Here is a 21940-nt window from a genome sequence, read left to right as displayed (position 1 = left end):
TAACTTACCACCTACCCTTACCCCAGCGTAAGAGGCAGGGGTAAAGGTAGACGGAAAACTTTCTCCCAGCCCCCGCTCACCTGCCCTGGCCACGTCCGGTCTCCTTTGCAGCCCCAGTCCTGTCCCCTCCTCCCGAAGCAAAAAAAAACCCCCCAAAAAAAAGTAGCAAGAGAGCGAGGGGAGAGACGGGCAATCCTACGCTCGGGCCTGCCAGTCCCTTGTTCTCTCCTCCCGAAGCAGGGCGCGAAAAGCAGCCTTGTTCCGGGAGGAGGGGCAGTTTAAAGCGACGAAGCGACTTACTTTTGCAGCCCCCCCCTCCGGACATCAGCGATGACGACCGGGCAATCCTAGGCTCGGGCCTGCTAGTCCCTTCTCCTCTCCTCCCAAAGCAGGGCGCGAAAAGCAGCCTTGCTCCAGGAGGAGGGGGGGCAGTTTAAAGCGATGAAGCGACTTACTTTTGCAGCCCCCCCCCCGGACATCGGCAACGACCGCGGCTCCTGCCTCCAGCTGTCAGACAGACGCATCGCACGTGGGAAAGCGACCCCTATGCGTGCAATTGGCTGCTCAAGACGTGACGTCACATGCCGTGATGCCAAATGTCGTGACGTCATGTCTTGAGCAGCCAATTGCACGCATAGGGGCCGCTTTCCCACGTGCGATGCATCTGTCTAACAGCTGGAGGCTGGAGCCGTGGTCGTCGCCGATGTTCGGAGGGGGGGGCTGCAAAAGTAAGTCGCTTCGTCACTTTAAACTGCCCCCCCCTCCTCCCGGAGCAAGGCTGCTTTTCGCGCCCTGCTTCGGGAGGAGAGGAGAAGGGACTAGCAGGCCCGAGCCTAGGATTGCCCATCTCTCCCCTCGCTCTCTTGCTATTTTTTCGGTTTTGTTTTTTTTTTGCTTCGGGAGGAGGGGACAGGACTGGGGCTGCACCGGAGACCGGACACGGCCAGGGCAGGTGAGCGGGGGCTGGGGGAAAGTTTGCCGAGCATCGGAGAACTGTCCACTTCCTGGTACCTGTCATTGACAGATACCAGCGTGGCCGTGAAGCGTTAGGCCCGCGCACCCAGGATACTGTATAGGCGCTCTATACAGTAAAATGGGTTGCGCGGGCCTAACCTTTGCCTAACGCTTCGCAGACGCGGCATGCATTTGCATGCAATTTGAAGAGAGTATCGAGCGGTAGGTGACGAGAACTGTGCGTGCGGGGAACGAGGGTGCGCCTGGCACTGCCGCACTCTTTCTAACGCGGCATAACTGTATCGACCTGTTTAACAGTGTAGAATATATTCTGTCATATAAAATCAAATAAAAAGAAAGAGCAATTTGATACTAAACCACAAAAAGGCAAGCAGCAGGAGACATATACATGGTATGCATACCAAAACAGAAAGACATATAAATAAGTAAACATATAAACATGTAAATAAACATATAAATAAATTGTGAATATAACTAAGGCTAGACCCAAAAGGAGGAGTGTCAATAATAACAAATGAGAAAATTCATTAAAATTAATTTTAACATAGAGGTTAGAATGTGATTTAATTTAAACTTTAATTTAAATTAGAAGATGAAAATATTTACCTGTGAGGCCAAGGGAATGTACATATAAGCTTGAATTTGCAGGATTTAATATAGAAAGTGTGTGTCCAAGAAATAAAAAATATATCTAATGAACAGGTGGAGTCATGCAAGAAAGCAAAACAAGTGGAGAACATATGGAGAATATGAAACTGAATTAAAATTAGATTTTCAAGCAAACCTGAATGAATTGTTGGAAAGACAAAAAAATTATCAATCAAAATAGAAACAGACCTGTAATGGATGATGCATGAGCAACCAGTAAAGAGGATAGAAAAAGTATCTTATGAGATGAAGTTACATAAAGATCCTGGAATAAAGAGGGAGAAAGAAGGAATGACAAAGTGGAAGACATAAGTGAAATATAATCATACATAACATTATGAAAATTATTAAAGAGAATTTAACCTCCTTAAATCGTGAGAAGTGTCAGATCTGAGCTGCAAAGCCTCTGCGATGAAGATTAGGCAGAAGGACCACGCCAAAACCCGCTAGATGAACAAGTTGAGAAGGGGGGAAGGGAGGGACAAAAAGAATGTAAATAAAATTTTTGGCAGTGAGAAAACCCATTAATAATAAAGAGAAAGAGAACATGGAAATACCAATGAGAAGCGCCTGATAAGCTATAAGCCGGGCAATGCCTTCCCATGGCTGAGGCTCCAGACAGAGTGAGCGATCTTTAGAATCAAATCAGAGCTTGAAAATGATTCAGTAAGCAAATGCTCCTAGAGGAGAAAAAAAACTAGCAGTCAATAGATAAAGAAGCAACAATCAAGGCTCCTAAAAAAGGGAGGGGGTAAACAAAACAAAGCTTACATTTGTTTAAGGACAGAGAGTGCTTAACTTATCAAATAGGTGTAGTGGGAAAGGAGGGCTGAGAACTATGGAGTTTAAATCTGGCCACAGAAGCCTGCCAAAAAGGGGCTGTCAATTAGGATGACATCAGAAAAAGTAATGGCAGCATGGGACATAAGGACAGAAAGTGAAAACTGGTAGATAACATGGAATAAATTTATTTATTTATTCATTTTTTATCTCAACACCTCCATGCTCATTTCTCTCCACTAGTATGGTTTAGTTTGTTATTAATCCTCTCTCATTTTTCTCTCTTTTTCTCTTACTCTTGTTCCCTAGAAGAGACCCTCAGATACCCTTTTAATCTTACCTTGCATATCTTTCCTCTATTCCTTATCCCCTTCTTCTTATTGCCCACTTCCTAATGGATCCTTTGCACAACTTATTGGATTGTTTCACTTATTATGACCTTTATCAATATGTAATTTCTAATTGTTTTTAAACTATTCAGTTAACTATCTGACTATGTTACCCTAAGTTTTTCGTTTTACATTCATGGTTCCTTGTATCGCCTTTTTGGCATGTTCTTTGTTCTTTGTAAACCGGTTTGATTTGTATCTAATGCAAGAAGATCGGTATATAAAAACTATAAATAAATAAATAAATAAATAAATAAAACAAACCTGTGAGATAAAAAGCAGAAAAGAATTTTTTGCAGAAAAATTGGGATCATGCAAGTGAAAAGCAGAGTTAAGGGGGCAAGGTAACAAGTGAAAACAAAAAAAGATAATGTTTATATGTTTACTTATTTATATGCCTTTCTGTTTTGGTATGCATACCATGTACAACTGTTCTGTTACAACTTGTTATATTTATTACCATGTTATAATGTAAAATATTCTTATATCTATTTATTATCATGTTATAATGTAAAATAGGGCTGTTACCACCCTATTCCTTTAGTTATCTGGAAACTGATGTGATATCTCGATCGAATGTCGGTATATAAAATAAATAAATAAATAAATAAATAAATAAATAAATAATTAAATAAAATACATGTCTCTTGCTGCTTGCCTTTTTGTGGTTTTGTATCAAATTGCTCTTTCTTTTTATTTAATTTCATCTGACAGAATATATTCTACACTCCTAAAGTCAGCCTTTGTCCCTCCCAATGCAGGTCTGCGAAACACGGTCCCGTGTCGGAGAGCTGAATTTGTTAACATCTATCTAGGCGACTGTTTTGTATAACTTTCTAGAATTATATAAAAATTATTCTCAAAACTATTTCAAGTTTGAAGACCACATAATCTGATGAGCGGGTAGGATACATCCTGACCCTGCTCCCAGTTCCCCTTCCGAAATTAGATATACCACCGGGACTTACCAAGCATCGTGGCGGTTAGATCAGAGGTGCAGCGCAGCAATGCATCAATCATTTTTTCGCAAAAAACACACCAGAGATATCAGCAAAGCCGCAACGGAGAGAAAAACCAGTGGGATGGGTTTGGGGTCCCTGAGAAAGTGAGTCAAGATGCTACAATCCCTATGGAGACATAAAGCTAAAATAGCCTTTTTGCAGGAGACACATCTCTCCGCTAGTGAAACCAAGAAATTGACTAGAGACTGAGTCGGTGTTTTTTTTCCCCTGCAGTGGATAGGAAAGCGGGAGTGGCCATTCTCATTGGCAAGTAAGTAGCTTTTGAGCATGTCCTGTCAATATTTATTTTATTTATTTATTTAACAGCTTTTCTATACCGACATTAAAATACACATCATATCAGTTTACATTTTAATGTAAAAAAGGTGGAAAATTACAATATCTGATGCCGAGGGGAGATATATCATTGTGCTGGGGAAATTATTTGGTAAAGATGTCACATTTTGTAATGTCTAAGCACCCAGTATTTACAATCACAACTTTTTCACTAATTTAGTATCTATATTGCTTCTTCATACTCAAGGGCATTTGATTATGGCTGGGGATTTTAATTGTGTTGCTGATCCCAAATTAAATAGATCATCCCAGACAGCCACACCTGGGCTAAAGACACACAAAGGCATCCCTTATTTATGCCAACAGCTTCAGCTTGTAGATCCTGGCAGATTCTGTATCCAGAGCTTCGCAGTTATACCCACATAGCTAGAGTCCATTTATCAATGTCCCGCATCGATTACATGCTAATATCATTGGCTTGTTTTTCTAAAGTAGTAAATGCAGACATCAGTCCTTCAGAATTCTCTGACCATTCAATGGTGTGGGTTGAAGCAAGAATAGGGGGACCTAGAGGGGACCAATGTCGGTGGTGTTTCCCATCTCACCTATCACAGGATAAGGCCTTTCAGACCTACTTAAAAGCTAAATGGAAAGAATTAAGACACATAACTCCCAGCATACAGACAATCCATCTCTCTTTTGGGAGGCAGGAAAAGTGACCATGACGGGAGAGATCACATGTTGCTTAATTTGCCAACATAAGTTAATGAACAGACGATAATTGAACCCAGAAAGCTTTGCAGAAAGCAAAAGTGAAATTAATTAACCACCCAACTAATGCTAATAAACAGCAATATTGCGACCTGCTCTATACACTAAACTGTCATCTGCATCAGAGAACTAAGCAGAGTATGCTTTTTTTCTCTCACAAATTATACAAATTTGGCAATAAAGCAGGCAAATTGCTTGCAAATCTTGTAAGAGTATTAAGAGGTAGTTCTTTCATAGAAGCACTCAAAAACCAAAAGGGAACAAGACAAACAACTACCCCACTTATTTGCAATATTTTTCAAGAATTCTATGAAAACTTATATACGAATGAATCTCTGTCCTTTGCCTCCAAAACCAAAGAAATTTTTTTTCAAAATCTCCGATGGCCTAAATTGTCACCAGCACAATTCAACCCAAGAGATATGGGAGGGTATAGAATCTAGTCCCTTCCACAAAGCCCCTGGCCCTAATGGACTGAATGTAGACTTTTACAAACTCCTTAAGAAAGAACTGGGGGAGCCACTGAGGGCTTTTTTACTGGGGTATTCTCAACTAGTTTTTCTAAAGATGTCAAAACAGCGCATATTACTGTCTTACACAAACGTGGTAAGAACATAAGAACATGCCATACTGGGTCAGACCAAGGGTCCATCAAGCCCAGCATCCTGTTTCCAACAGTGGCCAATCCAGGCATAAGAACCTGGCAAGTCTATTCCATGTTACCTTTGCTAGTAATAGCAGTGGCCATTTTCTAAGTCAACTTAATTAATAGCAGGTAATGGGCTTCTCCTCCAAGAACGTATCCAATCCTTTTTTAAACACAGCTATACTAACTGCACTAACCACATCCTCTGGCAACAAATTCCAGAGTTTAATTGTGCGTTGAGTAAAAAAGAACTTTTTCCGATTAGTTTTAAATATGCCATATGCTAACTTCTAGTCTTTCTATTATCCGAAAGAGTAAATAACCGATTCACATCTACCCGTTCTAGACCTCTCATGATTTTAAACACCTCTATCATATCCCCCCTCAGCTGTAAGGACCCTTTGTCCCCTGCATCCTACAGGTCCATCTCGTTACTGAATTTTGATTTAAAACTCTTTGCAAAAATTTTAGCTACCAGACTGAATGCAGTTTTACCCTTCTTGATTTCTAAAAGCCAGGCAGGTTTTGTGAAAGGGAGAACAGCTAGCAAACATAATCTTGCATCTATGGTTAGCCATGTCACATTGCAGAACATCTGGGATCCCTCTTTAGTGGTGGGATTCGATGCAGAGAAAGCATTCGATTGGGTATATTAGGAGTATCTTTTCTCAGTTTTAATGGAGATTTGGATTCGAGAGGGACATATTACATTGAGTATCATTACTTTACCAACATCCTAGTTCTATCATTCTGGCCATCTGTTAGCAGGACGGCCTCGAAAGGCCTTGCATTCTGTTGCACACTGGTGTTTTAGTGTGCCCTTGGGCCTCGGCCTGAGCCCAGACCTCCAGGACTGAGCCGAGGGTTGACGGCGTGTCCCAGCATGGCTGACTGTCTGACCCTCTGCCAGGCCTGCAAGCTCCCAAGGCCAACACCCAAGGATGTTCAAAGTTGAATGGTCCTCCGACCATTCCGAGCCTTTTCGTACCTGCTGCGAGGAACAGCATGGAGCAGCAGGCCTGGCCTGAGGTTGAGGGCAGACGGGTCTTGACACGTAGACAGGACTATGGTCGATGCGGCAGACAAGACTGGGTTGATGCGACGGCATCACAGACGAAGACACTTGGTTGATGCGACGGCATCACGGACGAAGACACTTGGTTGATGCGACAGCATCATGGACGAAGACACTTGGTTGATGCGACGGCATCACGGATGAAGACACTTGGGTTGATGCGACAGCATCACGGACAAAGACACTTGGTACTTGACAACAGCTGGGAGGAAGGACATTTGCACTGTCTCTCAGGGCGCCCTACTCAGGCCACCCGCGGGACTGAGTCGCGGACCACCCTGTCCCACTACGCGCCCTACACAGCCCTTGGAGGCTGGTCACGGACCACGAGGAGAGCGGGAAAAGCGCAGGGAAGACCCAGGCAAGGAGAAACTCCAATGACAGAATCGATGTCACCCGAAGCTCCCTCTATGGCTGGCGGGAACAGAGGCTCCGGAGCACAGGGACCAATCCCACCTGCAGACCGCTCCATTCTCGGGCACACACCATCCGAGAACCATAGCTCTACAGGAACAGAAGGCTCAGGAGCACCAGACGAAGATGCAGGGAAGAACATCTAGGAAGGCAGGCACATCAGGAGGTGGAAGATCATGACGAGACATCAGGACATTGGACCGGAACCTCAGGCAAGACATCAAGACACGAAGACGTGGTAGAAGGCAGACGAGACGAGGCGCTGCACGAAGAACAGAAGACCTTACAAGGCTCTTGCAGGCAGGAGCCTCCAGAGGGATGTCGCTCAGATGCAAAGCGATGACAGACTGAGAAGACAGCCCTTTTATAGGGCTCAAGCAGGAAGTCCACTCCCTAGGTAGGGCCAGCACACTTCCTGTGCCTGGCCCTTTAAATCATGCAGAGAGGTGCGCGCCGGCACCTAAGGAGCAGGAAGCAGGGCTGTGCAGGACCGTGGACAGCGGCCTGCACAGCGTCTGTACGTATAGGCGCAGGCTGGGCCTGAGGAGCAGGCCCTGACATCGACAGCGGCTCCAGCCACTGCGGGGAGCCCCGGGGGCGGCTTCAGCCACCGGATGGAACCGGGGCTTGTGGCCTAGCACCGGGAAGATGACAGTGGCATCTGGGGCAGTCCCGGCCCCGAGGTGAGGGGCAGGAAGGCCGCGGCTCCGACTGCGGAGAAGATGAAAATCCAGGGCGGCCTCCGGGCCGTGAGGGGCAGGAGAAACCGCGGCTCCAGCCACGCAGGAGGCCCGACAGTGGCATCCTGCTGCGTCGGGTGAAGAACAGCAACGTGGGCAGCGGAGTTCATAACACCAACGATCTTATGTCCTCTCCTTTTGAACTCCAAAGGGGGGTAAGGCAAGGCTGTCCTCTATCTCCCCCTGTTATACATACTTTCATTGGACCCACTGCTGCGTGCCATTGATGAAGATCCAAATATTAAAGGGCTACAACTAGGACTAGCCTCCTTTAAGGTGGCTGCTTTTGCAGACAATATGTTAGTTTTTCTGCAAAACTCAGTTATCTCCCTACCCGCAGTGCTAGATTTGCAAATAAAATTTGGTTAATTCTCTGGGTTAAAGATAAATAGGATTAAATCCAAATTTCTGGATGTAATAGTACCATACAGACCACCTGGCAGGGCTCATTTCCCCTGAGATGGGTACAATCTGAAATGAAGTATCTTGGGGTTAAAATACCAGTGGATATTCGGAACATTTATGACTCCAATATTCTCCCTCCCCTTACAAAAACTAAACAAAAATTTAAAAAGTGGAGCTCCCTTCCCATTACACTATCAGGCAGGATTCAATTATTTAAGATGGTGGAGCTCCCAAAATGTCTCTATGTACTTCAAAGTTTACCATTGTGGGTCAAGAGAAAACACACCTTCGCTTTGAATAAAGCTCTTGGATGTTTTCTGTGGAACAATAAAAGAGCATGTTTAAGCACATCCAAATTAATGAAACATCTGCATGGAGGGGGTTGGCCTGCACCAATCTACAAATGTATAACATTGCTTTTTACTGAGACATGTAAGTGATTGGCTGGCTGGAACTGAGGCTTTCTTCCCAACAGAGTTGCTACAAGAATGGTGTAAACCTTATTCTCTAAGCAATCTTTTTCATCTAAACCAGACAGAACTACTGAGCAGCTTGACTACCTTTCCGTTCTTGGAAGACTGTCTCATGGCCTGGAGGCAACTGTGTATCAAGCTTCATGTTCCTTCGAGGACATCATAGTTTCTCTCCTTATTGGTCACCCATCCTTTCAATCGGGAATAGAGAATCCTGTCTTTAGAGTTTGGGAACAAAAGGAGTTGATCATAGTTCATCAACTGTTTTCCGAAGATACTGGCCAAATGCACTCTTATTCTGAATTGAAATCTGTCAATGTACTGCCACACCGCCACTTTTATGCTTATCTTCAAGTAAGACATTTCATAGACCATAGTATCTTTTACTTATACCTATATTAGGCAATGTATCTTTACTGGTTAACCCCATATTTACTTATCCAAGTTATATCGACCTGTTCTTTGTAAGACATTTACTTGTCAATGTTATTGTTCTGTTAAAATGTAAACCGAATTGATCAGTAATTCTGTTATTGGAAAGTCGGTATATAAAAATGCTAAATAAATAAATAAATAAATAGTCTTCCAAAACCTTTCTCATTCTCCAAGAACTCTCTGTTGTTTGTTTTTTCTTTTCAAAAACAACGAGTCTCCTGTGCCTCCGTGATGCAAAGTGTTACGGTCGTGGACCCTTGGGCCAGCTGAGACAGTGGATGGTATGCTGTGGAGGCCCACAGCGAGTGTCACAGCTGGGAGGTGGCACGGAAGACTCGGGAGAGGCTTCACCACTGGAAGTCCGAGGTCCCCCCAGGAGGAGCCCGTAGGGACCCGGACCTATTGGACTTAGGTGGGACCCTATGCGACCAAGGATCCGAGCGGTGGCTGAAGAGAAGGATACAGGACGGCTGAACCCAGGTAGTTGAAGAGTCTTCACCCTCGGAAGCCCGTGGCTCCCCCGGGAGGAGCCTGTGAGAGCCCGAGCCGCTGGGACTTAGGAGAATCCTCTGGGCCAGCAAGTACCAGATACCTGAGGTTCTGGAAGAGGCTAAAGTCGGAGTCCAAGAGCGAAGCCGGGTCAGAAGCCAGAAGTCAGAGGACGAACCAAAACCAGGAGCAGGGGCTGAAGATGAAGTCAGGAGACGAAGCCAGGTCAGATGCCAGAAGCCAGAAGTCGATACCAATACCAGAAGCGGAATCCGAGGACGGAGTCAGGAACAAAGCCAGGTCAGGAGTCGGAAGCCAGAAGGACGATCAGGATACAGCAGCAACTAACAACTCAGGAGAACTGAGGAACCTCATTGCAAGGCCCTGTACTGCTGCAGCTGCCAGGTTTAAATGGCCCGGCAGTGTCTGATGTCATCAGGGGCTGTTTCTGTGTTTTCCCACGCTGGCCCCTTTAAGAGGGACCCCTAGCACGTGCCTAGGGGGCGGGGCCAGCTGGGGATCAGCATCGGCGTCTCCCCTGCAGGGAGAAAGCCGTGGAGGGCCGCATCTTCGGCCTTGGAGGCCGGAGGGAAGGCGTTCCTGCGGCCGGGCCGGCCACGTGGTGAGTGCAGGTCCCGGGGCATGGCCCGAGACCGTAACACAAAGAATACAGCTTCTAGAAGATGTAAGCCTGATCTTGCCTTTGGTGAACTGTTGGAATGCCAATTTTGATTTTCAGCTCTCTCCAAGTAGTATGTCATCCTGTTTCAAGACCCTGGCCAACATTACTGAAAATGTCCAACTTAGGGAAATACAATTTCAATTTCTACAGTGTCTATATATTTCTCCTCTTCAAATTAGGTTAGCCCCAACTGAGGAGTGTCTGAAATGTGATGCTATCAAGGCTACTCTCTTTCATTGTTTTTGGGCGTGTAAAGTGACTCAATGTTTTTGGATCCAAATCCTCAGATGTTTAGGGGGTTATTGGACAAGAATCTTCCAATATCATAGGCATTTTGTTTATTCAACTGCATACCAGAAACTACACCACGGACCTTATCATCTCAACATTCACTTCTGGCAAAAGCTTTCCTACTAGCAAAACAGACTATTTTGTAAAAGTGGATCACTGACGAGAAACTACCTTATACCTTATGGCATCTGAAATTCGATCAACTTGCCGTGTTTAAACATATGTCTGTCAAAAAATGCATGTCATCTCAGAAATATGATAATTACCTTAATATCTAGAATCCCTACATTATGTCTTTGAATGCCAGAACCCGCAGTGCACTTTTTGATACATATTAGCTTCTGTTTGGATGTGGAAAAAGTACTTGTGTTTGCTGAATTATTTTGGGGCCTTTCTCCTATTTCAACGATTAAAGTCAGCATGTCTTTTGCAAATTTTAATTTGTACCGGTAACAGACATGGTTACCATACAAGTAACAGATACAGATATTCTCTATGGGGTAGATTTTAAAAGGGTTACGCACATAAGGGTTACGCACATAAGTTCAAAACCCCCCTGCGCACGCCGAGCCTATTTTGCATAGGCTCGGCGGCGCACACAAGCCCCGGGACGCGCGTAAGTCCCAGGGCTTTCCTGGGGGGGGGCATGTCGGGGGCGTGTCGCGGCAGCGTGTCATTCGGAGGCGTTCCGGGGCATGGCCGTGGGCGTGGTTGCGCGCGCCGACCCCGGATTTTATAAGATACGCGCGGCTACGTATCTTATAAAATCCGGCGTACTTTTGTTTGCGTGTGGTGCATGAACAAAAGTACGTGCGCGCGTACTTTTATAAAATCTGCCCCTCTATGTACATTGTATAGGTTCTGGGGGGGGGGAGGGAGGATGTGGGAGGAGAACATTAAAAGGTACATTGTTGTCAGGAAGCTTCAAGATTGTGTATGCATTGTTCTCTGTTAATTGTTTGAAAAATGTATAAATAAATGGTAAAAAAAAAAAAACAAAACCTATTTCAAGTTTTGATGTTGTATTTTGAATGAAAGTCACCCTGTCAAAAATTTTTATTTGATTCATTGTCTTTACCAACAAGCCATACTAAGAGTTATCATAGCTCACTACTATTTTGTTGTTTTTCCCTTTGGTGTGATTTCTGCGCCTCGGTCCACTGTATTTTTTGTGGTGTTTTATTAGTTCTGAATGGCCTGGACTACCGCAATTCCTTATATCTCAGCCTGCCGTTATGTACCACTTATCCTCTACAGGTAATTCAGATTTCCGTAGCCCATCTTCTAACTGATGCACATAAAAATGAACATATAACCTCTGCATTAATAAAACTACACTGGCTTCCAAACATCTGCCGTAGCCAACTCAATTATCAATTATATTTAATATCATCTAGTTAAATATCTTGCTTAGAATTTACAAACCGGAATGTCAACTATGTTCAGCAAACAAAAACCTCCTGGAAGTGCCGAATATAAAACAGCCAGGCTTGACATAACCAGAAATCGAGCTTTCTCAGTAGCCAGACTGATGTTTTGAAACTTCCTATCAATAAGAGAAATACTAGATATAAAAAATTTTTAAAAGGCCATGAATGCCCTATTTTTCAGGCAAACATTTTCAGACCAGGATAGACTCAGCCAATAAAACTCTAACTACAAAGACCTGTAATCTATCCAAGAACAATTTTTCAAGCCAAACAGACTTTAACTGGCTGAATTACTTATAAAATTTAGTTCCGGCTGAAGACATAAAAAACAAAACAAAAGAGGAAACAGGTTACTTTGATGTACAGAAATTTCTGTTCCCTTTATACCTTGACTGTATTTTATTTTTCTTATTTTATCATATGTTTTTATAATGTAATTGTGGAAGCACTGAGAGAAGATGATTACCTTGCTGGTAGCTGGAAAGAATCAATAAGTACTGCTTGGATAAATTTTTAAACTTTAAAGTATTGGGGAGAATTAAACTATTGGGGTTTATTATTTAGTGTATTCATGTGTCAGGCAACAAACAGAGCTTTGAAATTTTTGTATGCTAATGCCAGAAGTCTAAGAAGAAAGATGGGAGAATTAGTGTATAGCAGTGAATGATGACATAGACTTAACTGGCATATCAGAGACATGATGGAAAAAGGATAACCAATAGGATAGTGCAATACCGGGGTACAAATTATATCGCAATGACAGAGAGGAGCATCTTGGTGGCAGGGTGGAGCTTTATGTCCGAGTGGCATAGAGTCCAACAGGATAAACATCCTGCATGAGACTAAATGTACAATCGAATCTTTATGGGTAGAAATCCCTTGTGTGCTGGGGAAGAGAATAGTGATAGGAGTATACTACCTTCCACATGGCCAAAATGGTGAGACGGAGAGTGAAATGCTAAGAGAAATTAGGGAAGCTAACCAAATTGGTAGTGCAGTAATAATGGGAGATTTCAATTACCCCAATATTGACTGATAAGTGAAACATCAGGGCATGCTAAAGAGATAAAGTTCCTGGATATAATAAAAGACAGTGTTATGGAGCAATTGGTTCAGGAACCAATGAGAGAGGAGCAATTTTAGATCTAATTCTCAGTGGAGCACAGGATTTGGTGAGAGAAGTAATAGTGGTAGGGCTGCTTGGCAATAGTGATCATAATATGATCAAATTTGACTGGAAGGGGACAATATGTAAATCCACAGCTCTAGAGCTAAACTTTCAAAAGGGAAACTTTGATAAAATGAGAAAGATAGTTAGAAAAAACCTGAAAGGTGTATCTACAAAGGTAAAAAGTGTGGAATGGCATGGACATTTTTAAAAAATATCACCCTAAAGCACAGACCAGATGTATTCCATGCATTAAGAAAGGTGGAAGGAAGGCAAAATGATTACTGGCATGGTTAAAAGGTGAAGTAAAAGAGGCTATTTTAACAAAAAGATCTTCATTCAAAAATTGAAAGAAGGATCCTTCAGAAGAAAATAGGATAAAGCGTAAGCATTGGCAAGTTAAATGTAAGACATTGATAAGACAGGCTAAGAGAAAATTTGAGAAGAAGTTGGCCATAGAGGAAAAAAAACTCACAATAAAAACTTGTTTAAATATATCTGAAGCAGAAAGCCTGCAAGGGAGTCTAATGGATCATTGGATGATCAAGGGGTTAAAAGGGGCACTTAGAGAAGATGAAAATGCCAAAACTAAATGCCAAAACTTACAGAAGATGAGAATGCCAAAACTATTTGCGAGGAATTGGCTTAATTCTTTCATGACAAAATATCTAAGATAATGTCACGCTTCCCCACCACCCACAACATCATCAAAACCCTCCCCCACAACCCCAACGCCACCCTCAACAAATTTGAAACCATCGCCTCCACTGAACTTATTTCCATCCTAAAGAAAATCAAACCAGCCTCACATCCTTCGGATACCATTCCCCCCAAAGCCCTCCTATCTATCTCCTATACTATAGCATTAATCTCCTCTTAAATCTCGGAGAATTCCCCAATACCCTTAAACAAGCCATCATCAAACCCATCCTCAAAAAACCTAAACTTGACCCAAATGACCTATCCAACTATCGGCCTATCTCTAACCTACCATTTCTTGCAAAAATACTGGAAAAATCCCTGTTAATTGTAAAGCACTGTTGCTACATTCGATGTTACCTGGAAACAAATATGATGTTGCCCTATGAATGTCGGTATACAAACCCCCCAAATAAATAAATAAAATAAGGCCATCGCGGAAAGATTAAACAATTTCTTTGCTTTAGTGTTTACTGACGAGGATGTTGGAGAAATACCCATTCCGGAGAAGGTTTTCATGGGTGATGATTCTGATCAACTAAATCAAATCATGGTGAACCTGGAAGATGTGGTAGGCCTGATTGACAAACTGAAGAGTAGTAAATCACCTGGACTAGATGGTATACACACCAGGGTTCTGAAAGAACTAAAAATGAAATTTCTGACCTATTAGTAAAAATCTGTAATCATTAAAATCGTCCGATGTACCTGAATATTGGAAGATGGCCAATGTATTTAAAAAGGGATCCAGGGGTGATCTGGGAAACTATAGACCGGTGATCCTGACTTCAGTGCCGAGAAAAATCATAGAAACTTTTATAAAAAATAAAATCACAAAACATTTAGCTAGACACAGTTTGATGGGACACAGCCAATATGAATTTACCCAAGAGAAGCCTTGCCTCAAAAATCTCCTACATTTTTTTGAAAGGGTGAATAAACATGTGGACAAAGGTGAACTGGTAGATGTGGTATATTTGGATTTCCAGAAGGCATTCAATAAAGTCCTGCATGAGAGGCTTCTAGGAAAATTAAAAAGTCATGAGATAGGAGGTGATGCGCTTTTGTGGATTGCAAGTTGGTTAAAAGACAGGAAACAGAGAGTATGATTAAATGGTCAATTTTCACAGTGGAAAAAGGTAAACAGTGGAAAGCATCAGGGATCTGTACTTGGACTGTTGCTTTTTAAAATATTTATAAATGATCTGGAAAAGGGTACGATGAGTGAGGTGATCAAATTTGCAGACAACACAAAATTATGCAGAGTAGTTAAATCTCAAGCAGATTGTGATGAATTGCAGAGACTGGAAGATTGGGCTTCCAAATGGCACATGAATTTTAATGTGGACAAGTGCAAAGTGATGCATACAGGGAAAAATAACCCTTGCTGTAGTTACACAATGTCAGGTTCTATCTTAGGAGTTACCACCCAGGAAAGAGATCTAGGCATCATAGTGGATAATACATTGAAATCATTAGCTCAGTGTGCTGTGGCATTCAAAAAAGCAAATAGAAGGTTAGGAATTATTAGGAAGGGAATGGAAAATAAAACGATGGATGTCATAATGCCTCTGTATCGCTCCATGGTAAGACCGCACCTTGAATACTGTGTGCAATTCTGGTCACCGCATCTCAAAAAGGATATAGCTGCACTAGAGAAAGTGCAGAGAAAGACAACCAAAACGATATGGGGCATGGATCGGTTACCATATGAGGAAAGGCTAAAGAAGTTAGGTCTGTTCAGTAGAGATGTGAATTGAAACCGGAATCGGTTCGGATTCCTGTTCCGATTCATATCATGTTTTTTTTGTCCGGCCCTATCGTGATTTTGTTTATCAGCTGCGCCCAAGCCGATAAACAAAAAACCCACCCCGACCCTTTAAAACTAACCCCTTAGCTTCCCCCACCCTCTCGACCCCCCCCCCCAAAAAAAACATTTTACAGGTACCTGGTGGTCCAGTGGGGGTCCCGGGAGCGATCTCCAGCTCCCGGGCCGTCGGCTGCCACTAATAAAAATGGCGCCGATGGCCTTTGCCCTTACCATGTGACAGGGTATCCATGCCATTGGACGGCCCCTGTCACATGAAGGGAGCACTGGATGGCCGGCGCCATCTTTAAAAATGGCACAGGCCATCCAGTGCTCCTACCATGTGACAGGGGCCGGTCAATGGCACTGATACCCTGTCACATGGTAAGGGCAAAGGGCCATTGGCGCCATTTTAATTAGTGGCAGCCGACGGACCGGGAGCGGGAGATCGCTCCCGGGACCCCCACTGGACCACCAGGTACCTGTAGAAAGTTTTTTGGGGGGTCGGGAGGGTGGGGGAAGCTAAGGGATTAGTTTTAAAGGGTCAGGGTGAGTTTAAAGGTTATTTTTGTGTGCCGTTTTTCCCTCCCCCAAAACAATAAGAGAATCCCCACGAACAATATCGTGGGGTTTTCCTATTGTTTTGGGGGAGCCCCCGATTTCTGACGATTTTGAAAATATCGTACAATATTTTCAATCGGCCGAAGCCCCATTCACATCCCTTCTGTTCAGTTTGGAGAAGAGATGAAGGGGGATATGATAGAAGTCTGCAAAATCATGAAAGGACTTGAACAAGTTAATGTATATCGGTTATTTACTCTCTCAGATAACAGAAGGACTAGGGTCACTCCATGAATTTAACAAGTAGCTCATTTCAAACAAATTGAAGAAAATTATTTTTCACTCAGCACATAGTTAAGCTCTGGAATTCATTGCCCAAGGATTTGGTTACAGCAGGTAGTGTAACTGGTTTAAAAAAGGTTTGGCTATGTTCCTAGAGGATAAATCCATAAACTGTTATTACCGAAATTAATAAGCAATATTAGCTTGTGATCTATCTAATGTTTGGGTATTTGCCAAATACATGTGACTTGGATTGGCCACTAGAGATGTGAATCGTGTGATCGATCGTCTTAACGATCGATTTCGGCTGGGAGGGGGAGGGAATCGGATCGTTGCCGTTTGGGTTTTTTAAATATCGTGAAAATCGTGTAAATCGAAAACCGGCACACTAAAACATCCTTAAAACCCACCCCGACCCTTTAAAATAAATCCCCCACCCTCCCAAACCCCCCCAAAATGCCTTAATTTACCTGAGGTCCAGTGGGGGGGAGGGCGGGAAAACCGGCACACTAAAACAACCCTAAAACCCACCCCGACCCTTTAAAATAAATCCCCCACCCTCCCAAACCCCCCCAAAATGCCTTAAATTACCTGGGGTCCAGAGGAAGGGTCCTGGTGTGATCTTTTACTCTCGGACCTACGGTGCTTGTAGAAATGGCGCCGGCGCTACCTTTGCCTTGTCATATGACAGGTCAAAGGTAGCGCCGGCGCCATTTTGTTTTTTGTCCCCCGAGGTCAGGAGCGTAGGAGATCGCTCCTGGCCCCCCCTGGACCCCCAGGAACTTTTGGCCAGCTTGGGGGGGCCTCCTGACCCCCACAAGACTTGCCAAAAGTCCAGCGGGGGTCCGGGAACGACTTCCTGCATGTGAATCTTTTTTCGTACGGAAAAACGATTCGCGGCAGGAGATCGCTCCCGGACCCCCGCTGGACCCCCAGGGACTTTTGGCCAGCTTGGGGGGGCCTCCTGACCCCCACAAGACTTGCCAAAAGTCCAGCGGGGGTCCGGAACGGCCTCCTGCAGTCGAATCGTGTTGTCTACGGCCGGCGCCAAAAATGGCACCGGCCGTAGACAACACGATTCGACTGCAGGAGGCCGTTCCGGACCCCCGCTGGACTTTTGGCAAGTCTTGTGGGGTCAGGAGACCCCCCAAGCTGGCCAAAAGTCCCTGGGGGTCCAGCGGGGGTCCGGGAACGACTTCCTGCATGCGAATCGTTTTTCCGTACGGAAAAACCAAAAGTAGCGCCGGCGCCATTTCTACAAGCACCGGAGGTCCGAGAGTAAAAGATCACACCGGGACCCTTCCTCTGGACCCCAGGTAATTTAAGGCATTTTGGGGGGGGTTTGGGAGGGTGGGGGATTTATTTTAAAGGGTCGGGGTGGGTTTTAGGGTTGTTTTAGTGTGCCGGTTTTCCCGCCCTCCCCCTTCCCCTCCCCCTTCCCCCGATTTACGATTTTTTGACGATAAATCGGGGGAATTGTTATTGTATCGCGGCTCTAATGATTTTTGATGATTTAAAATATATCGGACGATATTTTAAATCGTCAAAAAACGATTCACATCCCTATTGGCCACTGCTAGAAACAGGATACTGGGCTTGATGGACACTTGGTCTGACCCAGTATGCCCCTTCAGGCATTTTCCTGTAGAGTGCAGGATAGAAGTGTTCTTAAATAAATAAGCAAACAAACAAATAAATAAATAAATCTAAAAATCTGCAGACCTCTCTTGTTGTAGCTGATATGAGAGTTCATGTATCAACCATCAGGGAAAAACAGAATGGAATGATTTTCATGGGAAGATAGCTAGAATGAAATCTTTGCTCTCTAAAAAAAAACCAAAAAAACATGGTTGCCTACCTCAGGTTCAACAAAGAACATCTTGATGACCCACAAGATTTCTGGAATAATATTCTTTGGATAGCTGAGTCAAGAATTGAACAACAACAAAAGTTTTGTTTAAAAAAAAAAACACTGCCTTCCAAAATAAGAACCTCATGCTGTCAAGCATCGGGGTAGAGGTATCATGATAAAGGACTGTTTTGCTGCATCAGGACTTGGATGGTTTACTATTATTGATGGAACCATGAATTCTACATTATATTAGAAAGTTTTAGAGGAGAATCTAATGCCATCCATCTGTGAGTTTGAAGCTGAGCTAAAAGTAGGTCATGCAGCAAGACAGTGACCCTAAGCATTCAAGTAAATCTACTAGACTACTACAGACTGACTGAAAGAGAAGAAATTTTGTTTTTTGGATTGGCCATATCAAAATCCTGACCTAAATTCTGTTAGAATACTGCGCAAGACCTGAAGTGAGCTGTTCTTGTAAGGAAGCCCTCATATGTCACAAAGCAGTTTTGTATGGAACAATGGACCAAAACTCCTCAAGGGTGATATGAGAGACTAACAAAAATTTACAGGAAATGTTTTGTTGACGTTATTGCTGTTCAAGGAAATGCCACCAGTTACTGAATGAAAGGTTCACATGCTTTTTCATACATGGACACTTATTGTTAAATCATTTTGTTGAATAAATAATCAAAAATATTTCTTATAGTCGGAGTTATTTATTCACGGGCCGATACAGTACAGTGCGCTCCAGCAGAGCGCACTGTTAACCCGCATTTGGATGCGCGTTTTCGATGCTCTAGCTTTACCCCTTATTCAGTAAGAGGTAATAGCGCGCCGAAAACGCGCATCCAACCCCCCCGAAACTAATAGCGCCCTCAACATGCAAATGCATGTTGATGGCCCTATTAGTTATGCCTGCACGATTCAGAAAGTAAAATGTGTGGCCAAGCCGCACATTTTACTTTCAGAAATTAGCGCCTACCCAAAGGTAGGCATTAATTTCTCTCGGCACCGGGAAAGTGCACAGAAAAGCAGTAAAAACTGCTTTTCTGTGCACCCTCCGACTTAATATCATGGCGATATTAAGTCGGAGGTCCCGAAAGTTAACAAAAGTTAAAAAAAAAAAAATTGAAATCAGCCCGCGGCTCACGGGTTGAAAACCGGAGGCTCAGTTTTACCAGTGTCTGGTTTCTGAACCCATGGCTGTCAGCGAGTTTGAGAACCAACACCGCCAAAATTGAGCGTCGGCTGTCAAACTCACTGACAGCTGTCTCTCCTGTCCAAAAAGAGGCGCTAGGGATGCGCTAGTGTCCCTAGCGCCTCTTTTAACCGCGGGCCCTAATTTAAATAAATTAATTTACTGAATCACGCGCACAGGAGAGTGGCCTGTGCGCGCGCTGGGAGAACGGGCGCTCGCCCGCTCTCCCGCGATTTTTACTGTATCGGCCTGTAAATGAGGTTAACTTTCTTTCTGATCTGGAAAGGAATATGACGAGTGAGGTTATCAAATTTGCGGACAATACAAAATTATTCAGAGTGGTTAAATCACAAGTGGATTGTGATACATTACAGGAGGACCTTGCAAGACTGGAAGATTGGGCATCCAAATGGCAGATGAAATTTAATGTGGACAAGTGCAAGGTGTTGCATATAGGGAAAAATAACCCTTGCTGTAGTTACACGATGTTAGGTTCCATATTAGGAACTACCAACCAAGAAAAAGATCTAGGCATCATAGTGGATAATACTTTAAAATCGTCAGCTCAGTGTGCTGCAGCAGTTAAAAAAGCAAACAGAATGTTAGGAATTATTAAGAAGGGAATGGTTAATAAAAAGGAAAATGTCATAATGCCTCTGTATCGCTCCATGGTGAGACCGCACCTTGAATACTGTGTACAATTCTGGTCGCCACATCTCAAAAAAGATATAGTTGCGATGGAGAAGGTACAGAGAAGGGCAACCAAAATGATAAACGGGATGAAACAGCTCCCCTATGAGGAAAGGCTGAAGAGGTTAGGCCTGTTCAGCTTGGAGAAGAGACGGCTGAGGGGGGATAAGATAGAAGTCTTTAAGTTCATGAGAGGTCTTGAATGAGTAGATGTGAATCGGTTATTTACACTTTCGGATAATGGAAGGACTAGGGGGGCATTCCATGAACTTAGCAAGTAGCACATTTAAGACTAATCGTAGAAAATTATTTTTCATTCAACGCACAATTAAGCTCTGGAATTTGTTGCCAGAGGATGTGGTTAGTGCAGTTAGTGTAGCTAGGATCAATAAAGGTTTGGATAAGTTCTTGGAGGAGAATTCCATTAACTGCTATTACTCAAGTTTACTTAGGGAATAGCCTCTACTATTAATTTCATCAGTAGCATGGGATCTTCTTGGTGTTTGGGTACTTGCCAGGTTCTTGTGGCCTGGTTTGGCCTCTGTTGGAAGCAGGATGTTGGGCTTGATAGACCCTTGGTCTGACCTAGCATGGCAATTTCTTATGTTCTTATCTAATCATGTTTTGTGTACAAATTGCTAAAATACAGACCAACCTAGCGGGTTAAACCTTTTCTCAGCACTGTATTTCTTCAAGTTAAATAGAAGAAGAAATGCAAACATTCTTGATACTGGTTCAATATTAGAACACTTGTACTATTTTTAATAGGGGAAGCTGGTGAGTTTTAAAGTTAAAGTGACAGCAACAGCAACATCCATAGTGAAATATGATGTAGACAAACTAAGTAATGCCATATCAGAGGAGCTCTGGAATGCAGGGAACTCATTTTACTTGAAGCTCAGGTCCTCAGACTTACTTGCAGTACTACTGAACTCTGTTTTCCCTTCATTGCTTATATACAGTTCATTTTTCACACACACCTTGTTCTTCACTGTGCAGTGGTCTTAGATATGGAGAACTTGGAAGAGCGAAGATGGCACATGTTTTCAAGTTCTTGGGCCTGCAGATGTACAGTGAAGCACACACTGTGTTTCTGATCTCTCTCCAACTTCCTTGTTCCCAGAAACAAATAAAAAACTGATAGGGGATGTGCTGATGCTGGCGCGAGTCGCACTGTACGGCATTGGCAATGTCTGTGAAGAATACATTGTCAGGAACCTGAGCCGGGTGGAATTCCTAGGAATGATTGGACTCTTTGGCTCCTTCTTCAGTGGGATCCAGCTGTAAGTAGAAGCATTAACTGTGACCTTTCAGTCTCATTCTCCCTACAGTACTGGCACTCTGCTTCCTATTTAATATATCCCTTCTGCACCACAATACTGCTAAAGACATTTACATCTGGCTTCAAGAGCTATGCTTCCTTCATCAGGTCAGTGAAGAAAGAGCACAGTTACACTGAATTTAAATAATGCAGAGTCAGCTAGATCTTAGGTTGTCTGCATGTGTCCTTATAGTTCAGTAAAGGCAAAAAGGGGCAGTGGGATCCCTTGACCTAAGTGACTGTCACAGTAAAGCTTTAACTGATAATGGGTGAGAAAGCCTTATTAATGTTTCATGTTTTGCATTATTACGTACTCCTAAAATTCCCTTTGTGATCTTCCTTTAAAAATAAAGAATAACACCTCATCTACATTGATGTGTTACTCTGTACTTCTTTGTACTATGTTATTTTGTTTGTGAAG

The 21940-nt window shown here is 43.4% G+C and overlaps 1 protein-coding gene across 1 annotated transcript in view; it reads left to right on the top strand.

Annotated features, from left to right (window-relative positions):
• The window catches only part of SLC35F1 (solute carrier family 35 member F1), an 889467-nt gene that overhangs the window by 755437 nt on the left and 112090 nt on the right, over window positions 1-21940 (top strand). The window contains exon 6 of the mRNA XM_029596434.1: window positions 21322-21481. Coding sequence (XP_029452294.1) covers window positions 21322-21481 — 160 coding nt within the window. The remainder of the gene's footprint in view (window positions 1-21321; window positions 21482-21940) is intronic.

This window comes from Rhinatrema bivittatum, chromosome 3, assembly GCF_901001135.1.
Source record: "Rhinatrema bivittatum chromosome 3, aRhiBiv1.1, whole genome shotgun sequence".
Lineage (NCBI taxonomy): Eukaryota > Metazoa > Chordata > Amphibia > Gymnophiona > Rhinatrematidae > Rhinatrema > Rhinatrema bivittatum.
The sequence above is the reverse complement of the archived record's forward strand: the minus strand, read 5'-3'. Positions and strand labels throughout refer to the sequence as shown.